General features: G+C 52.1%; 1 protein-coding gene across 4 annotated transcripts in view; it reads right to left on the bottom strand.

The window, feature by feature from the left end:
* Liprin-beta (liprin-beta 1) overlaps positions 1 to 24,599 on the bottom strand; it is a 104,596-nt gene that overhangs the window by 57,397 nt on the left and 22,600 nt on the right. For 2 of the 4 annotated variants that reach the window (XM_077705027.1, XM_077705026.1), the window contains exons 1-6: positions 13,014 to 13,933; positions 9,389 to 9,469; positions 8,774 to 8,887; positions 7,417 to 7,548; positions 4,330 to 4,468; positions 1,827 to 1,879 (exon numbers count right to left, since the gene is read on the bottom strand). In XM_077705027.1, the coding sequence (XP_077561153.1) occupies positions 1,827 to 1,879; positions 4,330 to 4,468; positions 7,417 to 7,548; positions 8,774 to 8,887; positions 9,389 to 9,469; positions 13,014 to 13,742 (1,248 nt within the window). In that variant the 5' untranslated portion in view covers positions 13,743 to 13,933. Of the gene's footprint in view, positions 1 to 1,826; positions 1,880 to 4,329; positions 4,469 to 7,416; positions 7,549 to 8,773; positions 8,888 to 9,388; positions 9,470 to 13,013; positions 13,934 to 24,599 lie in introns of those variants that run through there. The other 2 variants (XM_077705029.1, XM_077705028.1) reach the window with 1 other exon arrangement.

Raw genomic sequence — 24,599 nt, forward strand, 5'->3', positions numbered from 1 at the left:
GTCATTATAATAATACACACGCTTCAAGCTAGACCAACTGTCAGCAAGTTCACAAGCTCATCTTAATTTAAGTCTAGCACCGTAGCTTCACATCCACCCAGCATTTGTAATACTTGACAGTGGCTCCTCAACACAGAGCAAAAACCAGAACAGATGCCGTCAAAGAAACCAGCTCCTTACACAAGTGCTGCATATTCCCCCACATTGGTGGTACTATTCCGTGTCCCGCTAAATTTTTGTAGCAATTTCAACAGCAATGATCAGCAAAGTCCAAACTGGCTTGGAAAACTAGTTCACCAGTTCGTTTTGCTTTCACTCACGTCAATTTTCATGCTCTACTGATAAGTAAAAAGTTTGGTGGTGTTGGCAATGTCATTTCCTCAGTCACTGTTCGGACAGTCGCCATCTCTTCAGAAGTGAGGGTTTAGTGCCTGAGAAATGGATTCAGCATTTATTGACCAAGGCCAAATGAGGTACAAAAATGTCGGCATTTTTTTATGCCTCGAAAACATGTTGAGCTGAGACTTGTATTTATGCAGAACTATTGGGTATTCAACAGTGAAGTGTTGTTCCCATCTGGAATCTTTTGTTTATGCTTTTACTTTCAGGGTTAACCTCTCTTTTACATGTTTTGCTCAAATATGTCTCAAAACTATTCATATGGCCTGATAAAATTTTGTGTTTAAGTTTAAAACACCTTTTAAAATTCATGAAAAGAGAAATCACATCTACAGGTGCCGTCTTAAATAATTGGAACAAGCATTTGTGAATATCACGAAACATTTGTCTTACTGTCTTCACGACAGTTACGACCGGCTTACACGAAGCTTTTTTTATTGCAAATGCAAAACAATGCAGCCAGGCAGCTTCTGGGAGAAGAAATTCCGGTAAATTTACGAGACCGTGTTCCACTTACTTTTGACGGCATCTGTACATGCTTTCATTTTTACGTTTTGCATACGCACTACAGTGAAACAGTCCTTGCGGAAAAGAAAAAAAAAAAAAAAAAGTGGCTGCAACTGCTGGGTAGTTTGTTAGTGAACACCCGATAACACTGGGCTCTGCTGCAGCTGACAGCTCTCAAGACAGGCAGTGTTCTGGGTGAGACATTGAGAAACAAATGGGGCTGCTTCTAAAAGAGCACCCTGTAAGCGACTGACACCAAACAGGAATGCCGCATTCTTGCTGGGCCCCTTACAAGTCACTTCTGAACAATGATCGATGCGCTGCTGCTGTTCACAAGTGAAACCCTCGTCCAACGCATGATTTTCAAAAATGTTTTGGGGGTGTAACGCAGTGAAGCTACCTGGGGATCTTTAACATGCACCGAAACCTTGGCACACGGGTGTTCTTGCTTTTGCCTCTGTCATAAAAGCAGCCACTGCGACTGGGAGCAGCAAAGTCCTCTTGAGCTCAGCAGCACAATCCACTGCACCACCACAACTGGTGTCAAACAAACGTCGCGTCCCCGTGCCACGTCCGCACACCGCACGTAAGAGTCCTTCCTTGACCTCCCTCCCTGCTTTCAACCCCCCGAGTCGATTCTCTGCGAAAGGCTGGGGGCAGCCACTGCGAACATGTCGGTAGTACTCCAAGAGTTTGCTGGACTGGTGGTGCTTCTTGAACAGCTACTCTGTATGTCAACATTCCCTGGTTACTACGCCGACATTCCTCAGTACAAGCACTGGCCTGAAGTAACCAAAACCTGCGGGAAACGGGCCTTTTCTCTTACGCTACAAAAAGAGCCCAGCAGCAGCATTCCTGGCCACCCTATCCGCGCCCAGCCCCTCCGACAGCTGCAGTGGCAACAAGGCAGGTGTGCTCACCAGGTGCTTGTCGCCGTCGCAGGGCGCTGGTGACCGCTCCTTCCAGTCGGCCCCTGCAGTGGGAAAACAGCCGTTCCACACACATGCCCAGCCCATCTTTTAAGGAGAAACCCCTAAGTGCCCCACTTTTCAAACAACCATTGATGTTGACGACGTGCAAGCAAGAAAATGGCTGCCACTGTAGGAAAGGGTAAATAAAAAAACACACGCTATGTGACACCATTTGAACCCGGATATGCACGGAAGCACCCCAGTGCTCTGTCACTGTGCCATCTACATGCGTTGCCAGAGGCAGAACAACAGTTGTTGCCACTGTCGTCGTTCCTTTTTTGTGGTGGGGATCAGGAGCTCTGCGGGGCTAGTGTGCCAACTTGACAACATTCGCAAAACTGCCGATTGATAGCACAGAAGTTGCCGAATAGCGAGTGCCACGTGACACCTGAACGTGACGCAATGTGAGCAGGAAAGCAGGAGAAAAGAAGCTGGTCAGAGTAGTTTGCACTACAGGGGCAGAACTACGATGCAGCCATAAAGCATGTAACCAGACTTAAGTGCCCCAAAAAATATTCTTCTTCTGATTTGACTTTCTTTTAGGCCCCACTCTTTTGCGCCTTCCATTAGGCATAAAAAGTACTCCACTACTTGTGTCTTCAGTTTTTGCTGAAGACCAATCAGATTTTGCTAAAGACCAATGTCAAGAGCTGGTCTTGGAAACCACCCACCAAGGTATTCCCTACATGAAGCTTCTGTTATCTGGCTGAACTGAACATTTTTACTGTCCCAGTAGTTCAATTCGTTTGCTGAACCCATCAAGACATACATTCACTGTGATGAAAAAGATAGACCCATTTGCTCCATTGCTCAGGGCCCGAAAGCTCCCTCTTGCATCCTTTTGCCTCCTGTAGGAGTTAATGTTATGCCACATCAGTTAGAACTACGCGAGGGAAGGACTCTCTCGAATCTTATGCACACACGGTTTTTCAAGTGCAGGCTCACTGCAAAGCACTGTCAACCCTCTCTTCGCCAGCTTTGAGCACCATGCGCCGTCTTCACACCAAAGTGTACTTTTTGTGTTGCGTCTCTCCGCAATACGTTCCAGCGCAACCCCCCCCCCCATACTGAGAATCAACTAGACTGGCAACACATTCTTCTCTGACATCACTCTCCCACAAGATGCGGGATCCCGATTCAGCCTCGTGTAACTCTCCTCACTAGCACGGCAAGCGGGATGGCTTGACACTGTCCCTTACTAGAAGCCGGACAGTGACTGGGTCGCGACAACGGACAAATTTCTGTCCAGAGCCCGGCACACATCACAGCCCGTGACGAAAGTTACAGGGACAGCCAACCGACTTTTGGCAAGTGTACGTTCTCTATCCCGAATGAAAGGGCACCACTTAATTAAGATACCTCAAACAAAAAAGGTCTTCCCGACGTGGTCCTTTAGAAGGCGGAATTTTAAGATCCACCAGCTGTATATGTGCTGCCAAAAGAAATGCTGGCAACCAAGACAGCCAGCTGCGCAGCAACACACATTCAACTGCACACAAGGCGGAAAGGGGTATTTAAACATCTGTCCCCAATACAGTAATACAACAATAATAAGCTAAAAGAATAATAAAGAGCAGCTTTTCTATTTTCCTACACTCTTTTTTAATTGCATTGAGACTAGAATGCAGATTTTTAAATGTACCAAAAGCTTGACAAGGGCTAGTTGGTTGAACATGCTGAAGACTAAGGTGCTACACAAGGGGGACCAGACGTGGCGCCGTATCTGTTGCTACATGTTTCTCCCAGTCCCCGTTGTTTAGCGCCTCAGTCTTGAATATGCATGTACAGTAGCATCACGTCTAGACATTGCATGGTGCCACCTTGCAGACATCGGAAAGTTTAGCGCCAAATTGAAATCATTTCCCCCAACTTATTTAGAAATTCCACGTGGTCACCCCACTATACGAAACGCTGGCTTTCACATGAGCTAGAGGACATACATGCCACAAAAAGCAGCTCATCCGTTCTTTTGTCGCTGTCCTTTTAAAGGGGCCGCGAAGACACCATACAACCTTGTTCAGTTTGAGAGATTTAGCTGTTAGCTACATTCCAGCCACGGAAAAATTTTCAACAGCGACGTTTGATGGGCAGGCATATGGGCCAGCACTAAAAGCATGCTTCTCAGTGTGCTAAATGAATGTCAGCATGCAGGTTATACGACCAAACGGGACTGAGAGGCCCCCCTGCAATCGACAAGTCATGTGGTGTCTTGGCAGTGGCTTAGGCCAATCGCACAAACAAGACCGTGTGACGTCATAGAGAAATTTCCTGACAGTGGCTGGGGAGTCGCCGCTGCTTCGCCTGTTTTTCTTATTAATGTGCCCACTATTTGCACGAAGTTTGCGGCAAGAGTGGCGTCATCCTTTATCGGGACAAGGCAGCCTCTCTAATGAACCAAACTCGCACTGTGTCTTCCCGGCCCCTTAATGAAATGCAAGGCGGTCGATCTCACCCAGCCGGGTGGGCGTGGCCCGGAAGCCGTCGGCGGCCACCGAGGACACGGAGCCGTGGTGGGAGGCAATGCGGCCGCAGCGTGTGATAAGCTCGGCCTCCCGCTCGGCCAGCTGGGAGCGCAGCAGCACCACGTCCGTCTGCGGCACATGTCCCGCACAGACAACCGACTGAGAAGGCTGGCACAACACTGGTTGAGCAGACTTCGGATACTGCTGCTTTTTCATATCGAAAGAAAACTCCTCAGTCTGTAAACAAGCCACGTCAAGGACAAGTGGGACGTGCCTGCGCTGTACATGAAAAGGCATGCTTGCTGAAGTGCGGCTCGCCTAGACACTGGCACCTGGGTTCCCTCTGGTACATATCAGTATGAAACTCTACGCGTTGAGCAGAACAAGCAATAAAAACGGAACACAGTATGCATAATCACCTGTGAGCAGTTAGTGCACTCTGTAGTGCATACATAGTCGACAAGAGTGTGAACTTGTGCTTGTTGGTGAACCATCCTTGTAGATATGGTGCAAAAAGTAGACAGAGGACAAGAAGAGACAAAGATTAGTGCTCACTGTCATCTCTTTTTGTCCTGCATCCATTTTTGCACTATGGCTACAAGGGTAGTGTATAGATGTACTCACCGACTTTAATCAGAACACATCAGTTACCTGGTTTGGTTGTAAATCCGACAGCATTATGGCCAAGATACCATGCACAAAAAGGCAAATGGCTCAACAAAAAAAAAGGTGAAAGAATGCATACATTGCTGCTCAATTTGTCAGGGAAGTTCCTGCAAACAAAGCAAAATAACTGACTTGGAACAAAAAAAAACTGGGTAACTTTTGGTCTAGCTGGGAATCGAACCCAGGGCCTCCGCAATGCAAGAGAAGAGCCCCCATCCCCAACACCACCATGACTCAATGAGCCAAGAAGACTGAAGGTGGACACAGTGAACGCGATGGGGACTATGAGATAGAAACATGCGCTGGAGGCATGTGCTGAGCCCTACAGAAGTAATTTGGGCAGGGTAATTACATTACCACCCGCCGAGGTGGCTCAGTGGCTAAGGCGTTGCGCTGCTGATCACGAGGTCACGGGTTTGATTCCCGGCTGAGGTGGCCGCTTTTCTGCATCGTTTGCAATGGGAAAAATTTCGGCTGTTACGAACGGACCTGCGCGGCCCGGCGGAAGGTACGAACGAGCCGGCGAGGCACCCGACTGCTGAACGAGCAAGTGACGGCTCTCGCTCCCCTGTTTGTCACTCTTTCTCCAGAAACGGCCGGGCTGTTGTTTTCTGCTCGCGAAAACGCTCTGCGCACGCCCAACGCGCTGACACCGCCGCGAAACCACCCCCACGCTGCGCGCGGCGCGGCCAGCGACGTCAACATGGCGTCGGCTCCAGCCGCGAAGTGGCGCGGGCGCTCGAGCGACCGCTTCTAACCGCTCTTTAAAATTCGGCTCAAGGGAGACACGAAGTTGCTTGTGCGGTAAAGGAGCTGATAATTCATGCGATAACGGTACTATAAAACATCATCCGCGCCGCTAGTGAAAGCGCCCATAAAATATTTGCCGGGGTGCTAAGCCTAACCGTCTCTGGCGGAGCCAAGCCGGCTGTCTCGATCTCATCGCAAGTAGTCAGGCTCCTCCATTCTGCCGCGGCGTACTGCGGTACTGCGTCATTTTCGGACTGAGGTAGGCGCTACCGCGGGCGCGAAATCGTCGATGTGGGCGTGAAACTACAGCGCTCGCAGAGCCGAGGCGAGAGAATCGCGTGCAAAACCGCACCATGCGGTTCTCGCTTGGCTGTTGCGGCGTGTAGCGAGCTTGGGCACACCGAGTGAGGAGACGAGCGCGAAGCTTTACGTGCTCCAGAAAGGACTGCTTTGCGACACGGGGGTTCAAAAAAGCAGAAAAATCACGAATTTCTTCACGCGAAAGTAGGAAAAGAAATAAACGAAAACTTTTTTCAGCGCTAAATTTTTTGGTCTGTGTTGGTTCATACGAATTTCGGATGATACGAATATTTTTCGCAGTCCCGCGAGATTAGTATAATCAAGATTTTACTGTATCAGCGCGCGGCAATGTGCACGGGCTCGGACATGCCAGCTACTAGGGTCTCAAGTGAGCGGCTGTTTTCGATATCTGGTAAAGTGGTGACGAGCAGGAGGTTATCACTGCTCCCCGAACATGTTGAGCAGTTAACCTTTCTCCATGTTAACATTTAAGTGAGTGCAGACCTTAATCTGTTGAGTGCAATGGTATTGTGTAATTCCTAATTTTACTTTGTGCGATTTGTTGTGCAAAGTTGCAGTTTTTGTGTCTCTAGATGGCGAAAACATTAATTTTACAAAAAACCATAAGTATTCGTATTCGAAAAATATTCGATTCGATTCGAACTTTGTTTTTATTATTCGAATTCGCTTCGAAATTAAAAAATTGATATTCGCACACCCCTAGTAATTACGTTACCACAGTACATTTCCACTAAATGTCCTTCTCGCTTGGCAGGCATAAGCTGAGTCATAGTAACTGAGAAAAGAAAAGAAAAAGACGCCAAGAGAGAGGACGGTGGTGATGATGATGATAACAAGACGCATTCTGCAACTTAGCCCAATGCTTCAGCAATCACTACATCATAGCGTGTGCTTCGGTGTTCTCGTAATTTTTCTCTGCTTGTTTTTTTAGCTGCCTGAGACCAGTTGCTTCTTAATGGTGGTGTAAGTAACTGCACTGCCCCACTGGCACAGCCTTCAGGGCCTGGAAAACCAACTGGGCTAACAAGTGTTACTCAATACACGTGCGTTTTCGATACACGATACACGTGTATCTTGATACACGTGCGTTTTTGCTTCTCGCCTCCATCAGAAAAGTGGCTGCCATGGCCGGGATTGAACCCACATCCTTGGGCTCAGCCGTGCAACCAACAACACCTGAGCCACTCAGCCCCCGTGGCAAGCCCGCCTTCCCGTTTCATTGAATTTTATCCACTGTTGTGTGGCTGGGCATGCACCCCAGCTGAGATTTGACAGCCTTTTTTTACTTGCACCCCCCCCCCTACCCCTATGCCTGGCAACGGAGCAAGGGCTCTGATCACCTCAAGCTTCTTGACCTTGCTCTCGAGCTCGGACTTCTCCCGCTCGGCAGTGACCAGCTTGAGCTTGAGCGCAGGCATGTCTGCCAGCAGGTCCAGCCGGTCGGCCTCGATCTTCTTCTTCAGCATCATCTCCTGGGGGCAGAGAAGAGGGAAAGGAACGTTCAGCACTGCCCCTCCGGACGGGCAAGGAGGTGAGCAAGGACAGCAAACGAGACTGGCAGACAACAAACCTCTAGCTATGCTGTGGGTCCACCCTAGGCCACAAGACATGCGCACAACTCTCGAGAACCGTTCCCTCAAAACAGATTTTCTCCATACTGCGGCTGCACATCCTAGCAACATCTTGGGAACTGCTTATCGGATTTGCATTCGCTTCAGTTTTTCTTATTCTGTTCCTGAATAAAGCAGCTTAGTGAGGGTGAGGTCTCACCTTACATTACCAACAGTCTTACTGGCATGCGATAGATTAGAAGAGAAAACCGGTTGGAAGGGTGCCTAGGCAGGCACAGCTGCACCAAAGCAATGACAAAGATAACACACAGTAAGCTCGAAGGACCTCTTGGGTCTTGCAGGGTGGTTACAGATCTGACGGGCACAGCGGAGATGCCTCCAGTGTGCAACCTTGTGCTGTGCACCTGACAGACGGGCTGACCCCACAATGATACTGTGATTGCGACAAGCCATGGTGCTGAGTTCTCCTACCAATCTCCTCTGCTCCTGGCCTAGTTCCCCCTGGCTGTGAAATCAGTCAGGTGCAAGACTGTGCCCTGCAGGCCTCCCTCATCTTCTACACCCCGTGATTGTGTGGTTCCCGAGTGACCCTTGCAAGTAGGCTCCTCCCCACCCGCCTTGGTCAGTCCAAGAAGGGGGACAAAAAAGGGGAAAGGCAGTGTCCCTAAATAAGGCATCAGAGAACCGACACTGAGGCACGCAAGTGAGCAACGGCGGCCATTTTGGTGTTTATCAGTGTTTCCAAGTTGCTGCTTCTGTGGTTTCACCACTAACTTTGACGAGGTCATTTGTAAGCAACCGTACTGAAGACACAGCGAAATGGCCTCTTTGGACACACTTCTGCAGCTGCAATGCCGCGAAGCATGGTATCTTTAATTTACGTTCGAAATGACGACGTCGCACGTAGGTGCAGAGCAGGCAGGGCAAGGTAAGACCACCACAGCTGGCCGACCGAAAACGCACAAACAACAAAATGGCGGCGGCCATGAGCCATCACAGTGTGAACAAATGTCACGTGATGCGAACTGACCAACGATCACGGCGGCCACACGGAACAATAGGAGAAAAGAGTGCCGATAACCTGTAACCCTTAATGCAGTGACACTAGCGAGAAGAGGAGCCGCACCTGCTTGAGCAGCTGCTCGGTGCGGTCGAGCAGCAGCTTCTTGTCCAAGAGGGCCGACTCGAGCTCCACCAGCTTCTCCTTCTGCAGCTCCAGCTGGTCGCTCAGCACGCTCACCTGCAGCGGGGCGTCGTTAACAGCAGGGCATTAATGCAGAAGGCAGCTCGGTCTCCCTTATCACGCCCACTAAAGGAAGGGCCAAGGCACATGCAAGTGCGCTCACACGCACCACGCTCAAACACACTATGCTGTTACAGAGAGTACGGAGGAAGGGGCTTCCACTGTGAGCTACACTGCCCTCTTTTGCGGCGGGACAAGATTTCGTGCCCTTCCACTAAACCACTGTTCAAATGCAGGCATACATGGGCAGGCCACCTTGTGGCAGCGACACATCCTTCACTCTGGGCCCAGTGCACCGACCACGGTGAGTGCGCAATGGATGAAACAAAGTGGCTGGTCATGCACTCGAGTCTGATAAACAGGGCTCTGAAAGAGAACAACCAGAAGGGAACTGGGGGGAGGGCCGCACGATGTTATCACGCAGTGCCACCTACCCATTGCTTTCCCACCGGAATACATGCCCCTTGGAGGTCCCGCAAGTGAGAGTGTGCCACAAACCTGCAGCGCGAGGTTCTCCTTTTCCGCTTCCAGGTGTGACACCTTCTCCTGCAGGTCTCCATAGTCACCAGACACTGGGGTCTGCACATCAAACAAAAAACCCCCGTCAGCACACACACACCCGCACTGGGCCGAGCTACTACGGCAACGCTTGCCCCTTGCAACAGTTGCGACAGCCCCAAAACATACACACACTCGAAGCTCCCATAATCGTGAAGCGAGCAACACTAGAGGCAGCTGGCCTCTGCTTGCACCTGAAGGCCAGGCGTAAAGAGCGCAAAGCTTCATAGTCGAGGTCAGCGCAGAGGCTACCTGAACTTTCTCCTGAACAGTCTCGAAGATACAATGGAAGAGAAACAGAAGACTAGCCCCATGTAGGAGCAATTGACTGCCACGTACGGATTGTAAGCGGGCCAGTTGTCGTCTCTCTTGTCGTCCTCCTTTACCACCTTATGCACCAACTGGCCCACCTACAATCCGTGTAACTGCACTTCCATTCCATTCAGAAACATGTTAACCTAGCTTAGTCACACATTTGTTTTTTGTTTTTTAACAATGTAGTTCAATTTTTCGAACAGAGAAACTTGAATGCTCCCCTTCCCCTCTGTGCACCAGGGACAGCTTGCCTCCCCTCAACAAAATGAAAGCAGACGTTCACTGATGGAAGCAGCATCCACATTCAATAAATGCCTGTAAAGACTAACTCGCTGGTTCAAACTTTTGGTTGCAAGGGTGAACTGGGAGGCAAGCCTTTTCAGTGGATTCACTTGGAAGCAAAGCAAAAAAAAAAAAAAAAAACGCTCTCTCTACACAAACATCTTCCCACAAGCCAAAGAGAGCATTCAGATCACCTGAGATTTGCCCCAAATAAGATGCACTGTATAAAAATTTAGGAAGCTACGCACCTCCCTGATGAACTTGCAGAATGCATTAGTACAAGTTCATGAATTGGTAGCAAATACAACTACCAACAGCGCTGTAGTCAACAGCAGAGAATTTTTCCAGTCACATTCCCAAAGCTGGAAGAAAAGTCCTCTTCACTTGGCATAGAACTAATCTACCGAAGTGATGTTAACTCTTTCAGTACGGCGCCATAGGCCATCGGACGCCGGTGTCCGATGATTTCAAACGTCCCGCGAAAGCTAAAAACGGCGGCGTCTGTCGGACAACTAACGCCATCTGGCGTGTTTATTGCAACTCATTTTTCGATTTTATTATGTTTTGTTGATATTTCGCGTGCAGAGACCGCGCCAAGAGTGAAATTTGAACCCGCGGTAGTGGCGAGTTGTGTGAAAATGGCGTCCCGCTGTATTTATAAACAAAACGGGCTTCCTATCAGACGACTGCGGCTTTACATTTGTGTGTAGGGTCTGGACAACGTACGGTAGGGATATTTTGACAAATGCGCCGCGTCATATCACATTATTACCTTCATGATAGCCTGGCACTCATGTCAGATTACCGCTAACGGAGCGATACCCGACACCTCTCAAGAGCGCTGGATTTTTTTTTTCTAGATTTTACCATTAAAGTGAAAAGGATTTTGTGCCAGAACACAAAGTGTGCTTGGATGCATGACTGACTTACAGTCGAGTGGCTTCGAGGAGTAGCACAGCCGTCAGTTCTGCTAGTTTGACGGGCCCACAAAAATACAAAACTTGGTGTACAGCGTTGATATATATATATTGAATCATAGCCAAGAAATGTAGGAACAATTTGTATATCTTATAATTTTTAAAATAATTATTAGACTCATTACAATCGCCTATATACATTGCGTGTATACTTTTTTTGTGCATTTTTTTCTGATTATTTGACTAATAAACTGTAAGTAACTGTACCTTTCACAAAACTGCTGGTATGTGTTTGTAAGAGCAGTCTATAAGCTACAATGACATGCATAGCAATGCTAAATGTGTCCACTAGCTCAAGAGAAAAAAATAGTTTTGTGGAAGCACTCAAAATTGGCCGTTTTTCCGCCGTAACCAGAGTTAATCTCCACCCACACTAAAGGCACGTTTACAGTCTGACATCGTACAAGCGCACGCGTTCTTGTGGCATGGCCACTTAATGTCGCAAATGAAGGGCCCTCTATACTGTAGTCGAGGGGCCTCAAACTCACATCAGTGAGTGGGCCACAGTCACTAAATTTAGTCCTACAAGGAAACCCGGGCAGCGATGAATGTTGAAACGAGGGGGGATTACCAAAATGCCAGCTAACGCTGCCATTCGAGAGAAACAAGTCCTTTCCCACATCTTGTAAATTGCCGAGTCCTTTCTGAACGGAATTTGGTGCCACGATTCGAGAAACATATTGGTACCCATTCCCAGGATGACTGAAGGGCGTCCACTCTGGTAAGATGAAGCTGCGAAAGACAATATCAACGCGTTTTCAAGCAGTCTTTGGCTAAGTGAGCAAGGCACGCACTCGCGCATTCACAAAAACAAATAAAAATAACTGAACAATGACACTCAAGGGTAAGACGGGCCGCAATCAAAGGCTCCGCAGGCTGTGTGTTTGAGATCCATGCTATAGACCCTGGAAGTTTGGCTAGTCTGCCAGCTGAGGCCTTCCAACAGAAGCCTTTTGCATACCGCACACCGGTCGACTGCAGCGCCCTCTCAGTATACTGGCCCTTTTTTGCTAGTGAGAGATTTTTCTACAAAATAAATTGTTTTGATAGCTTTCTCTGATATTATTTGTCTGCATTCCTTTTCGGGTGTGAATGTATTTTGGAATTTTTAAGCTTTTTTAAATGTGAACAGTACTGTTGCTGCCTCTGATCGGGTGCTCACCGCAGTGTGCAAACGACCACGGCTAAAAGCGGTGTCAAAGCGGTGTCGCTAATTTTTCACTTTCATTACTAGAGAAGATAATTCAGGCGAGAAAAAGTAAGCAAATACCCAATTTTACGAAAAAATTTATTAAAGCAGCAATGTGATTGTTAAAAATGCCTAAATGGCAAACCTGGGAAGTGTGCTGCAAGGTGCACTGAGAGGGTGCCACAGCCAACCAGAGTGCTGTTCTTTGCGCACTTTCATCGCTGCAGCGACACATCGTTGTAATGCGAAACTGGCCTAAACGGCAGAGTAGCCAAATTTCTACGGACCATACTCTAACATTACAGTGCCTGCAACGTGTTCGGCGGCTGTTGACACATTTTGACAGCACCGGCATCAAGACAGGACAAGGTGCCTATCCAGTGTGAAGCACACTGAACCCGTCAACCCAGAATGCCAGCCTGTTCGGACTGGGTGTGTGCGCGCATCCACCTGCTCGCCTGTTTTGTTTCATGAATTTCCGAGACAGTCAGCGTGCTAACTGCGGAACCTTGTACGCATGCACCAGCTGGAGCCACCTGTGCTGGCTGCGGTGTGCCTCCTTAGCCAGCAGGTGGAATCTTTCTGATCTGCCACAGCTCACTTGGCATCATTGGAGCCTCACTGCAAGCAGCTGGTTGAGGAGCAGATGCATGACCATGGCATGCAGGGTGAAGAATGCAAGCACTGAATTGCTGACAAAGAACGCTTTCGCCACTTCACATTTTGGCCCCTGCTGTACTCTTCCCCCTTTTTTCCCCAAACAAGACGACGGCAGCGCGTCGGCCGCCCTCTCACGACGCACCCTGCACCGGCCGGCCCCGACCCACGCGTGGCAGGGCGCTGCTGCCACGTGGGGCACCGTCTGGTCGACGCAGCAGTGGCCGCAGTGCGACGGCGGCGGGGCCCAGTTGGCACCGCCGAAGGCGCAGCCCCGCTGCTGCTGCGGCCTGCGCTGGGCCGACCAGGCCTGCTGCGGGCAGCCGGCGTGCGGGGGGCCGCACGGGGCCGGCGAGCAGCAGCACGGAGTGGGCGGCGGAGAAGAGGCGGCCGCGGCGGCCGCCGCGATCCACGGCTGCGCGGCCGCGGCCATGACGGCCAGCAGCTGCGGGTCGCACGCGTCCAGGCTCCGGCGCTCGTCGCCCCCCCAGGACGCCGCTGCGGAGCGGACGTGCGGCGAGCGGCCCCGCTGCTCGTGGTCCGAGGAGCGCGCGGGACGCCGCCGCCGCCGGTTCCTCCACTCGGCGGGCCAGTCCGCCGAGGGGGCCTCGCCGGCAGGGCGCAATGGCGTGGGCGTGCTCGTGCCGCCGTCCTCGTCGTCGTCGTCCCCGCCACGGTCGTCCAGGTGGTCGAGCCGGCGGCGCGCCTGCGACCGCTGCAGCGACGCCGACCACGGGGTCGAGTAGCCGGACGTGCTGGGCGACGAGTTGGCCAGCTCCTCGGCCGCGCTCATGTCCGCCACGCCCTCGCCACCGGCCGCTCCTGCCCAGGCCCGGCGGCTCGGGCTAGACTGCATGCGAGGCCCGTAGTACATGGCCGGCCATGCCGGGCGCCGGCAACAGACTCCCGCAGAAGACGCTGTCTCCCAGGACGACGGTTGATGCAGCAGGCTGCGCTCCGATGCGCTAGTGTCCAGCCCAACGAAGTCTTTCAGCAGCCCTCGAGTTGCGCGGGTGCAGTTCCGTAGAAGCACTTTGCCGAGACAACCGGGAGCAGCCGTACAAGGTCCACTGTCTTCGGGAACGAGTGCCCGCGGCGGTTAGGCAGCAGCCGATCGGGGCTTCAGCGGGAGGCCGGAAGCAGATGTTGCGTATCTACCAATCCGATGGACACACACAGAGCAGTGACGCACGTGCTTCGTCTGGTCCAGTCAATCGGACGTGTCCGTCCCGAAGGTCCCCCGAACAGGCAGCGCGGAGAAGCCTTCCAGCAGGAGCGGGCGGGCTGTCAAGAGGACGCGTCCGAGCAGCCGCCCCTCGATGGCTCGGCGGCCGTCACGTCCCTCCGGTCGGAATATGGTCGCCCCGAGCGCGCACGCCGCAGGGGCCCGCATGACGCTGACGGTATCCATGCGTGCCGCTATCGGCGGCGGCGGCACAAAACACTCGGTCGGGGCTTGCGGCTATCGTGCTTGAGTCAGGGCTCCGCGGGCGCAGCAAAACAGCCCTTTTCGAGGGGCCACAGAAGTGGGGCGGCTGGCATGCGGAGGGCCAGCCAGGCACCCCGAGTCGATATCGCTCGGTTCGTCGGGCGCACGTTTTCGGAAAAGTAAGGGCGCGAAGCGCGCGCGCGCGCGACGTCGTCGGCACGCGGAGGGGAGGAGGCGGCTCGCGGACGCAGCAGCGAGCTAAGTTTAACCGCGGGGTTCGCGCTCCTCAAATAGAGCCGCCGCTGCTGCTGGCCCTTCTTCCGCTACCGCCCACGTGTGTATCGTCACCGCTTCGGACAGCGGTCCGTCCAAGCTGATCGCCTCCGACGGCGGGTGGGCACCGCGGGCAGGCCACCGTCCGGGAAGAGGTCGACGCTTCCGGCGAGGAGCTGAGTTGCGCGCACGGGAGGACGCCCAGTGCGCCCGGCAACGGCCAGCCGACCGGCTTCGCCTGTTCCCCCTTCGTGCTGAGATCTCCTTAAAAGGTACCGTTCTTCCGGTCTCCGCTCTCACAGCCTATTCGATTACCGCCGCTCTCCATAGCCCCCTTCAGGTTCACGGACACGACACTCTTTGCAGGCCAGCGGGTCGCGCAGTTCGGGCGGTCAACGTCCGCTGATACAAAAGCGGACGTTTTTTTTACCGGGTCAACCTACTTTAGCGGGCTTCTGCTACCTGCTCCCAAAAGACACGTGGGCGTACGATCACAGCAAAGCCGCATGCGCCGCACAGCGACAAAACAACGCAGACGCGTCGCACCCCAAGAACACTCGTGTCGCAAGGTAATTCACGGAGTGTATACCCTTCCCATCCTTCGATAAGCCACAAAATCATGCTACGGTCGAACACGGATACACCGATATATTGTCTGTATCGAACAGTCTGAACATCCCCTTGGAAATCCCATGCAGAATTATAGCGCTGCTCTGCTGTACGCGTGTATCGAACTCTCTATCACGGGCACATTCGATAAATCGAACGCTGCGCCGGAAGTGCCCCTGAAAGTGCGCTTCTCCTGACCCAGTGTATGCGATGATGATGGTAAGTTCTTGCGAGCGCTGCCGCGCTAGGTGAGGATAGGGTTTCCACCTTTCCCCAAAGGAAAAAACCGGCCCTGCGAGGGCGGCGGGGGGGGGGGGGGGGGGGGTATATAGAAGGTTGAATTTGTGGTAAAAAAACGGCGGCGTTTTTTTTTTTTTTTTTTTCACATGCAATGCCATTTATTGTAGCGTTTTCCTACAGAGAAATCAACGTTTGTACTGAAAGTGATTGATATTTTGCTTATTGCTGTGAATGTGCTGCACTGAAAAGTAACCGCACTTGCTGACCGCGCCGGCGGCATTTCGTAGTGTTGTTCCTCCCGTGGTTCCTCCCTTTGGTGCCATAGCTTCCACCTCAGGAACCGCACGCGGCCGAGCATTTTCTCTGCTCGCGTATCTTTGCACAGCTTGTCGACACATATTTATCGGTGTAGTTGCTGTATTGACGCTTAAGAAAGGCCGAAAAAGAAATAACCATGGCCGATGACCAAAAAAACCGGCCAATGTCGGCCGGTTTTAGGTACAGACTGCCAACCGGCCCGCTGTCTAAAAAACCGGTCGGGCCGGTCCAAAATCGGTCAGGTGGTAACCCTAGGTGAGGAGGACGCGGTCCGTCGTTTCGATGGCCATCAACACCTGCTGCACGCACTGTAGCATGGGCATGGAGGAAAGAAAAGGTTAGCATGGGGGATGCCGCATGACACCGAGGACGCGGGGATTGATTGGGTGCGAAAGGATATAACGGAGGAGAGGAAACCGACCGGAAGCACTCGGCTTCTGGCTTTTTTTTTTTTTTTCTGCGTGCTTGAGAGATTACCAATGGTGGCTCGCGCGGGAACAGGCCCACTCGTCGCAGCCAACTCGTCATAGGAAGTCAAAGCGGGCCTCTGGTTCGAGGTAACACCGACCTCCTCGTAAATTTCTTCCCGCAGTTCCATTTTCGGCAGATGTCCAGAAGGGAGGTAGGGTGGGGGTGAGTTAGGTGGCTCGTTCAGGAGGTCCGATGCGGCGTGGGGCGTTCGTGCCCGAGGGACGTGCTTCGGAGCCATGGTGACGAAAAAAAAAAATTGGCTCCAATCCACGCTATGAAAATGGTTGGAAAGAAAGGCTTTAAACGACACCCACAACAATGGCCCGTGCGACTCACTTGAATTCACGCACCTGGCTCTAGAACAAAGAGTGTGGAGCACAGCCTCCTTTAAACAAGGCTATGCCTGGAATTCGCGAGGCGGAGTCCCGAACGCAGCAGCAGCGTCGGCCACGGCCGTGAGTCGGGAGAAAGAAAACGGAGAGCAGAGACTGATGAAAAGCGCTGGTGCAGGAAGCGTCCCCCAAACTTCCCCAGTATCTAACGTCTAGCAATTGCCTTTCTTAGACGGAAGAGCGTTCGCAGATGAGTGGTCGTGCTGCTGACCGCTGTGCTTGTTCACCCAGAGCAAAAGGGACTTCCTGCTTCCTAGTTTTGCACTGTATGGTAAAAGTTTCAGTTGATTTTATTTCCTCAGTACCCATTTGACTTCGCTGACTCTTCTCCCGCCTTCAAGTGGCCTTAGCTTTGCCTACTAACGTTACAGTCAGCGAAGCGTCGCATGTGCACTTGTGGGGAGCGACCCGGACTCGGAGCTTGATACAGTGTACAAACTAACAAAGTAAAGCAAATTCTTCCATTCACAAACGTGTAGTGGGTTAGTTTCAACTGAGCGAGCGAATTGCGACGACCCGTCGGCTGCCGGAGCACTAAACGCTGGGCCGACTGACTCTGTCGGAAGGTCGGCGAGCCGTGCAGTAGCGCAGCCAATTGCCAGCTCATCTCTTCCTGACGTCACACGAAAACACCACAGAAAATGGGCGACGGTGGAGAGAGGAGCACAGCATTTTCGAATTTATTTTTCTACTAAATAAATTCGCGTAAACGCGCTCAGAGTGGTCGAAACATGGCCTATGGACTCCAGACTATAATTTGTGCAGTAATCCCGCAATGTTTACAAATCACTTCAGTGTCCCTTCAACGTATGTTTGCCGTACGACCACTTAATTCCGCCGGGTGCGGGTTAGCCTGGAGGTGTTGTCGAACAAGTTAAGCCGTACGAAGGAAGTGCGCAATGGGCGCGCAGCTTCGCCAAAACAGGCCCAAAACAACCGTCGCTAAAGCAGACGACAAAGCCGACGGAATGGTCCCGCCGACGCGACCGCCGAGGGGATCAACTCCGGTGCGCGGGGAACGCTGGGTAAATTCGCCGCGCAATCTACAGTATGCTCCGTGAGTGAAACCCTCTGCCCCACCCCACGCCGCCGCGTTGAGTTTCTTGTCCCGCACGCCACGAAAGAACGGTTGGCTGGTAAGGTACAAAGTTTTGCCTTCAAGCAGCGTTCTACTAGGCAGGCCTGAGACAGCTCGCTCTCCGAGGGCAGAGACTGTCCGGTGCTGGAGCAGCCCGGAAGTTGCAAGGAGCCAGTGGCTGTCTGATGGACTTGGCGGCGAGTCGATGTTGGCAGTGAAGACGTTTCCATCAAGAAATAAAGGCAAACAACTGCTTGCGCCTTGAAAACATGCGCAGACCAAACACTCGGTGTTGGAGCTGGCAGGCCCCACTCCGGCAATTTCAGCGCGCAACCTTGGAAGCGCTGGGAAAATCCACGCGAATCTAGCTCGCTCCGGACAGGATCAAAATGCTTTCAATCCTGGGCTGGGAAATTCTATGTGAAGTGAGATCTGCGGCGAAGGGAATGACTGAAAGCATTATTTTATAAATTGGTGGAACCACGTACGCAAGTTCCGCATAAAGACGGTCAGATAAAGGAATGAATACCTGGATCATGTTGAATTAGCAGGAACATCCGCGGGGCTGCTCCTTCCGTGAAGGAACGACCATAAGTCTCGCAATTCTACACGAAGTGAGAGGACTGCCACAGTAACGCTTAAGTATACCCTCGTATAGTTAAAGGACGAGGTAATCGGCGTAGGCACACGTTCTCTCGCTAGCCAGCGTGCACACAGCGAACACTCACAGGCGCCCAGGCCGGGCACGATGCTTGCGCCGAATGCCACCACCAGGCCGTGGCCAGTGCGGGTCCCCAGTCGAGGTGCGGCGCTGCAACGACTTGGACGCGGCGACGGCTGCTGGCCGTAGAACGCGGCGGCGGGGTCGGCGGCAGCCGGGTGTCGACCGGCGCCACTGCGCCCCAGTGCCACGGGTTGCGGAAGGCGTCCGCCATGGTCTCGGCGCTCGTCCGACCCGCAGTGCGTCCGCTACGGACGCTGCAGTCGCTGCTGTCGTCGTCCTCGTCCCCTTCGCCGCTCGCAGCGGACGTCGAGGCTGCGGAAGACGCGTACGGAGGAGGAGCAGCCGGTGGCCTCCGCCTGTTGCGCCTACCGCTCCAGGTAGCAGAGCGGCACGGGGTCCGGTCCGGTGTCCCGCTGCGGACGCCCGGGCGCGGCGACGGACTCCGCGGAGGCCGGTGAGCCACGAACGTCGGCGTTGGGTCCGGCAGGATCATCGCGGCCGTACACAGCTGCCCTCTCGCCCGACACTCCCTCCCAGCAGCACTAGCCGCAAGCCGTTCCGGTCAGTCCGGTATCGCTTCGGTCACAACAGTAAAGGCCATTGGTCTCATTCTTCCCAACGGTTCCCTCAACAGCTGTTCGCGCCTGCACTCGATGCAGGTGACATGCTAAGTGCGCCGTGGCAGTTGGAGAACTTATCCGACGCAGTGGGCGTAGCGCGAACCAGCAGGTCGTCGTACGGCTGATCTTCGGTCGGACTGGTCAAATCTTTGGCGCCGCCACTGCTTGGTCACTCGGAAGTCCTCCGGTAGCACCCGCAGGGCTGTGGTCGATGGCGACTCAACGGCCTTCGAAACATGCTCTGTCCGACGTCACGTGATTCCCGACTGCAAAACACCGGCGGCGTGGCTGCCGGCCGCAAGTCCAGGTTGAGATCCACGCACCTACAGATAAGCAGTGCGGAAAGGGTTCCCAAAAAAAAGGCTAGATCGCTGCCGGTGTCGCTATCTCGCGGGCTGCCGGCAGTACTACGCGCCGGCATCCGGACCGTTCTACATCCGAGCCGTCGTGGGCCAAGGACGTCGCGAATGTCTCTGTTAATGAATCCATTAACGGCACAGAAACAGAGGGCGCTGAACGTGAGGGAGAGGGGCGTACAAAACGTGGAGGAGGAGCCACCGAGGCACGGAAAGAAAAATGTAAACTGGGTCACTACGCCAGCGGCGCAGACGAGACTGCAAGCGACTCGACCTTGGGGCGACGGCTTATGAGGGACGGGCTCGGAGGAATGTCAGTCGAGAGGACGTGCACCGTCGCGTCAGAGCTCTTATTGCGCTGCGCCTGCAACGACGACGACGCGCTACTTATCGGGTCAAATAAGCGCCGTACACGCACAAGATGGTACTAAATAAATAAATAAGCGCGCGCCCTAGGACAGCTATACTGATGATGATGATAGTTGGGTTTTATTGGCGCAAGGCCGACTATGGGCAAAGAGCGCCAAAGAAGAAGTTACTGAATTATGATGAGACTGTACATACTAAAATATCCGACTAAAAGTAAAGGTGATGCAAAACAAAAGACAATGGAGATGGCTGGTGTATAGGGCCAGGGTGATTACACATGATATGACAAGAGCTGCAGAAAGTTTACCTCAGCTAAAAACTTAAAAACACGTTGACTAGAAAACATGGGTTCGTCGGCTAAAAAGTATGATGGGTGCAAAGGAATGTGTCGCCTGTATAATTCAGGGAAATGTTTGTGTCGTGTTGTGTCAAGTGCCTTGCATGTGATTAGTATGTGGACTACGGATAGGCCCTTTCCACACCTGCTACACGTGGGTCCCGAAGTTCCAGTGAGCAGGTGGGAGTGCGTCGCATGTGTGTGACCTATCCGCAGCCTAGCCAGGGCAACTTCAGTGTATCTGTTGTGTGAGTCAGTTATGTAGCGTCCCAGTTGAGGTTTTGTTACGTGTAGTTTGTTGTCTGTTTGTTGACTCCAGTGTAGTTGCCATGTGTTACGAAGCTGTCGTCTGATGTGTGTCTTTAGGTCGGTGTAAGGTACTGTTGTTATGTCAACTGTGGTCATGAGAGCAGCAGCACTAGCCATTTGATCAGCGGTCTCATTGCCAGGGATCCCACAGTGACCTGGTACCCAGCATATGGTTATTTCTAAATCTGAAGCATATGCAGTCATTATAACCTTTAAAAGAACATTGATTACATAGTTTTTTGACGACCTTCCTGATGACAATGCCTGCACAACACTTAGAGAATCTGTGTAGACGATGGACTTTGGAATCTTATGTTCGAGGATGTGGTTTGAAACGAGTAATATGCCATAGGCTTCTGCCGTGTAAATACTGGTATGAAAATTCATTGTCTTAGTTACGGTAAAATTTGGTCCGTGTGCTGCACAAGATACAGTAAAACCAGTTTTCGACGCGTCGCTATAGAATTCTGCGCGCCTGTACTTGTCCTGCAGGAACAGGAAGTGCTGCAGAATTGCACTCCTTGGTACCCTATTTTTTTCTACTAATGTGAATGATAGGTCGCATGATATAGGATGTAGATGCCATGGTGGAATTAAATTATGGATGGGTGTCTTGTGCGTATCTGAAAGAGGGACCGTGAGTGCAGAAGCCTCCTCCCTAACTCTGAGAGAGAAAGGTAAGGAAATAGATGGCCTATTTAAAAAGAGTTGCAAGTTTGATGTATTGTTCATGATGGGATTAAAAGGATGGTTGGTAAGGGACACAATCTTAGATGCATACAGCAGGTCAACATACTCCCGCTGATGCCCTAGACACCACTTGTCGCACTCGACATAAAGGCTTTCGACAGGGCTAGTGCGGAAAGCGCCGCATGAGAGGCGAAGGCCAAGATGCAGCACTGGGTCGAGCATTCTCAGTGCGGTCTTTGTCGCCGACCCATACACGACACTGCCGTAGTCGAGCCGGGACCCCACCAACGCTGTGTACAGGCGCAGCAGGAGTTGTTTGTCGGCCCCATAAGATTGATGTGAGAGAACCTTAAGAATATTCATTGCCTTTAGGCATTTACATTTGAGCTGTTTGACATGAGGAATGAATGTAAGTTTTTCATCGAATAAAATGCCCAAAAACTTGTGCTCCTTGTTCACAGGAATTGGCACATTCGCAAGAGTGATGTCTGGGTCCGGGTGGACCCCACGCTTCCTGGAGAATACAACACAAGAGCTCTTTCCGGGATTAATTTTAAAACCATTTTTGTCTGCCCAGCCGGCAAGCTTCTTGACGCCGAGCTGGACTTGACGTTCGCAGATGGACATATTAAATGATTTAAAAGATATCTGCACGTCATCTACATACATGGAGTAAGAAATTGTAGGCGGCAGTGCCTTCCCAAGGGAGTTCATTTTTACTATGAAGAGAGTGCAGCTTAGAACTCCGCCTTGCGGCACGCCATTTTCTTGCACGTGTACCTTTGACAGTGCAGAACCAACTCTGACGCGAAAGGTTCTCTCCGACAAATAGCTAGCAAGGGTGTTAAACATATTACCAGAAACACCGAATGACTTCAGGTCAGTAAGGATCCCATAACGCCAAGCGGTGTCATAGGCCTTTTCTAGGTCGAAAAACACAGTTAAACAGAACTGTTTATGAACGAAGGCATCCTTAATATACGACTCTAGTGCCACAAGTTGATCATTCGTGGATCGCCCCGCCCTGAAGCCTGCCTGGCAGCTCTCGAGAAGGCCGTTATACTCCAAAAAGTACACGAGCCTCCGGTTTATCATCTTCTCGAGAAGCTTGCACAGGCAGCTGGTCAGGGCAATGGGTCGATAGCTAGCGGGAGAAGAAGGGTCCTTCCCTTCTTTCAAGAATGCTACAACTATGGCATCCCTCCAAGACATTGGAATGTGCCCCGAAAGCCATATCTTGTTGAAAAGGTGAAGAAGTGTTACAAGAGTGTCTGTGTGTAGGTTCTGTATCATTGTATATGTAATGTTGTCTGGGCCTGGAGCTGAGGGTTTACACGTGCTCAGAGCAGCCCTCAGCTCATGTAGTGAAAACAGGGAGTTGTACGAAGTCTGTGATTTGTTGTTGTCGTGTAGGGACTTCTTTTCACAAGAGGCTTTATGTTTCAGGAAAGTGTTCGTGTAGTGTGCTGAACTGGACACGTGTTGGAAGTGTTGTGCGAGTGTGTCAGCCTGGTCTTCCAGAGTGTCCCCTGTTGTACTGACCAGGGGCAGGCTGTGTGTCTGTTGTCCTTTGAGTTTGCGTATACGTGTCCATACTTTCCGTGTGTCTGTGTAGGAGTTTATTGATGTTATGAATGTACGCCAACTCTCTCGTTTTGCCTCACGGCGCACACGTTTTCCTAATGCCTTGGCCCGTTTGAACAAGAGGAGGTTTCCCGACGTGGGGTACCGACGAAGGATACCCCACGCCTTGTTCTGGGCCTCTCGCGCCCGCCTACAGTCCTCATTCCACCACGGCCTCCGCTGGTTGCGCGGGGCACCAGAGACGTGGGGAATGGACTTTTCGGCGGCGTCGAGGATGTGCGCCGTGAGGAGTTGGGTAGCTTCTTCAACGTGTAGGTGTCCTATGGATGTGTGGTGTAGTTTGGATGTCTCTGTAAATGTATTCCAGTCAGCTCGTGCTTCATTGAACCTATTATGGGAAGAGGAACTGCTTGGGCCTTTACCTATATATGTAAGTGAGGTGGGGAAGTGGTCACTGCCATATGGGTCAGTTCCCACACCCCACTCGAGAAGAGGAAAGAGAACTGCGGAGCCAATCGCCAAGTCAAGACATGAGTATGTGTTGTGTCCTATGTTATGGTATGTAGGCTGTTTACTGTTGAAAAGGCATGCTCCTGAAGATGTAAGGAATTTCTCTATGAGGCGACCTCGGGCATCCGTGCGAGAAGAGCCCCAAAGAGTGTTGTGAGCATTAAGGTCGCCTGTCAGGATGTATGGTTCGGGCAGCTGGTCAACCAGCGCCTCGAAGTCAGAGCTTAAAAGTGAAACATCAGGAGGAATGTATATGGAGCATACCGTTATCAACCTATTAAATATTATCGTTCGAATTGCCACAGCCTCCAGGATAGTGTTCAAGGTGACAGGGTGGCATGCTAAGGATTTGCGACCGATTATGGCCACACCGCCAGAAGAGTGTGTGCAGCCAACCCTGTCCTTTCTGTATACCAGGTAACTATTCAAGAAATTTGTGTTCTTGGAATTCAGGTGTGTTTCCTGAACACACATTACACTTGGCTGATTAGCATGCAGAATCTCATAGACGTCGTCAAGATTATTTAGAAGGCCTCTGCAGTTCCATTGAACGATATTTTCTCTTCCCATTATTATGTATTAGAGCTACTGGAGTGTGACTATTTATGTAGGGTCTTTCGGGGCTTGGACTCTTGGACGGGGTGTCTTTACCTCCTCTGGAGGTTTAGATGGAGGGACCCGTTCCTTCCGCTGCGAAGCAGACAGGAAGGGTCCTACATCCAAGTCATCATCTGATTTGGAAGGGGTACCCGGCGTACCGGACCCCCCGGACCTGGCACCCTTTGCGGTGCCCTTCGTTTTGGCCGCGACCGCCGAGGGCGTCAGGAGCGCCCCGGGTGGCACAGGCGGTGCGGCGGAGGTGGGAACTGCTGCGGTTTCCTCCAGCTCCATCTCCTCCGGGCCCTCGCATGTGCTTCGGGCCGGTGGAGAGGAGGAAACAGAGGGTGCAGCAGCATCCCCAACGGACGTGGATGCCACCACAGCCGCTGCTGACTTAGCAGGCGGTGCGGTGGCGGGTTGGGCCGCCAGAGGCAACCCAGGGGGGGGCGAGGGCGGGACCAAGTCCGACTCGCGGTACTGGGTCCCCGCCGAAACCAGACGCCGCTCCGCCCCCCGGCGAGCTGCGTCGGCGTACCTGCCCAGAGGGAAGGAGGCGAACCTCTTCCGTGCCTCTGGGAAGGTGATGTTTTCGTTGACTTTCAAGGCAATGATTTGTTTCTCTTGTTTGAACTTTTCACAGCTCCTAGAATAGGCAGCGTGTGGTCCCTGGCAGTTGGCACAGGTGAAGTTCTCGGATTTACAATTGTCAGTTTGATGATCATGGGCTGCACATTTTGCGCACGTCAATTTACCACGACAAGACGTTGTGCCGTGCGCAAACCGCTGACACTTGAAACAGCGGCGTGGGTTTGGCACGTAGGG

This window comes from Haemaphysalis longicornis, unplaced genomic scaffold (genome assembly GCF_048455015.1).
Source record: "Haemaphysalis longicornis isolate Haplotype H1 unplaced genomic scaffold, Haemaphysalis longicornis Haplotype H1 scaffold_3, whole genome shotgun sequence".
NCBI classification, from domain to species: Eukaryota; Metazoa; Arthropoda; class Arachnida; order Ixodida; family Ixodidae; genus Haemaphysalis; species Haemaphysalis longicornis.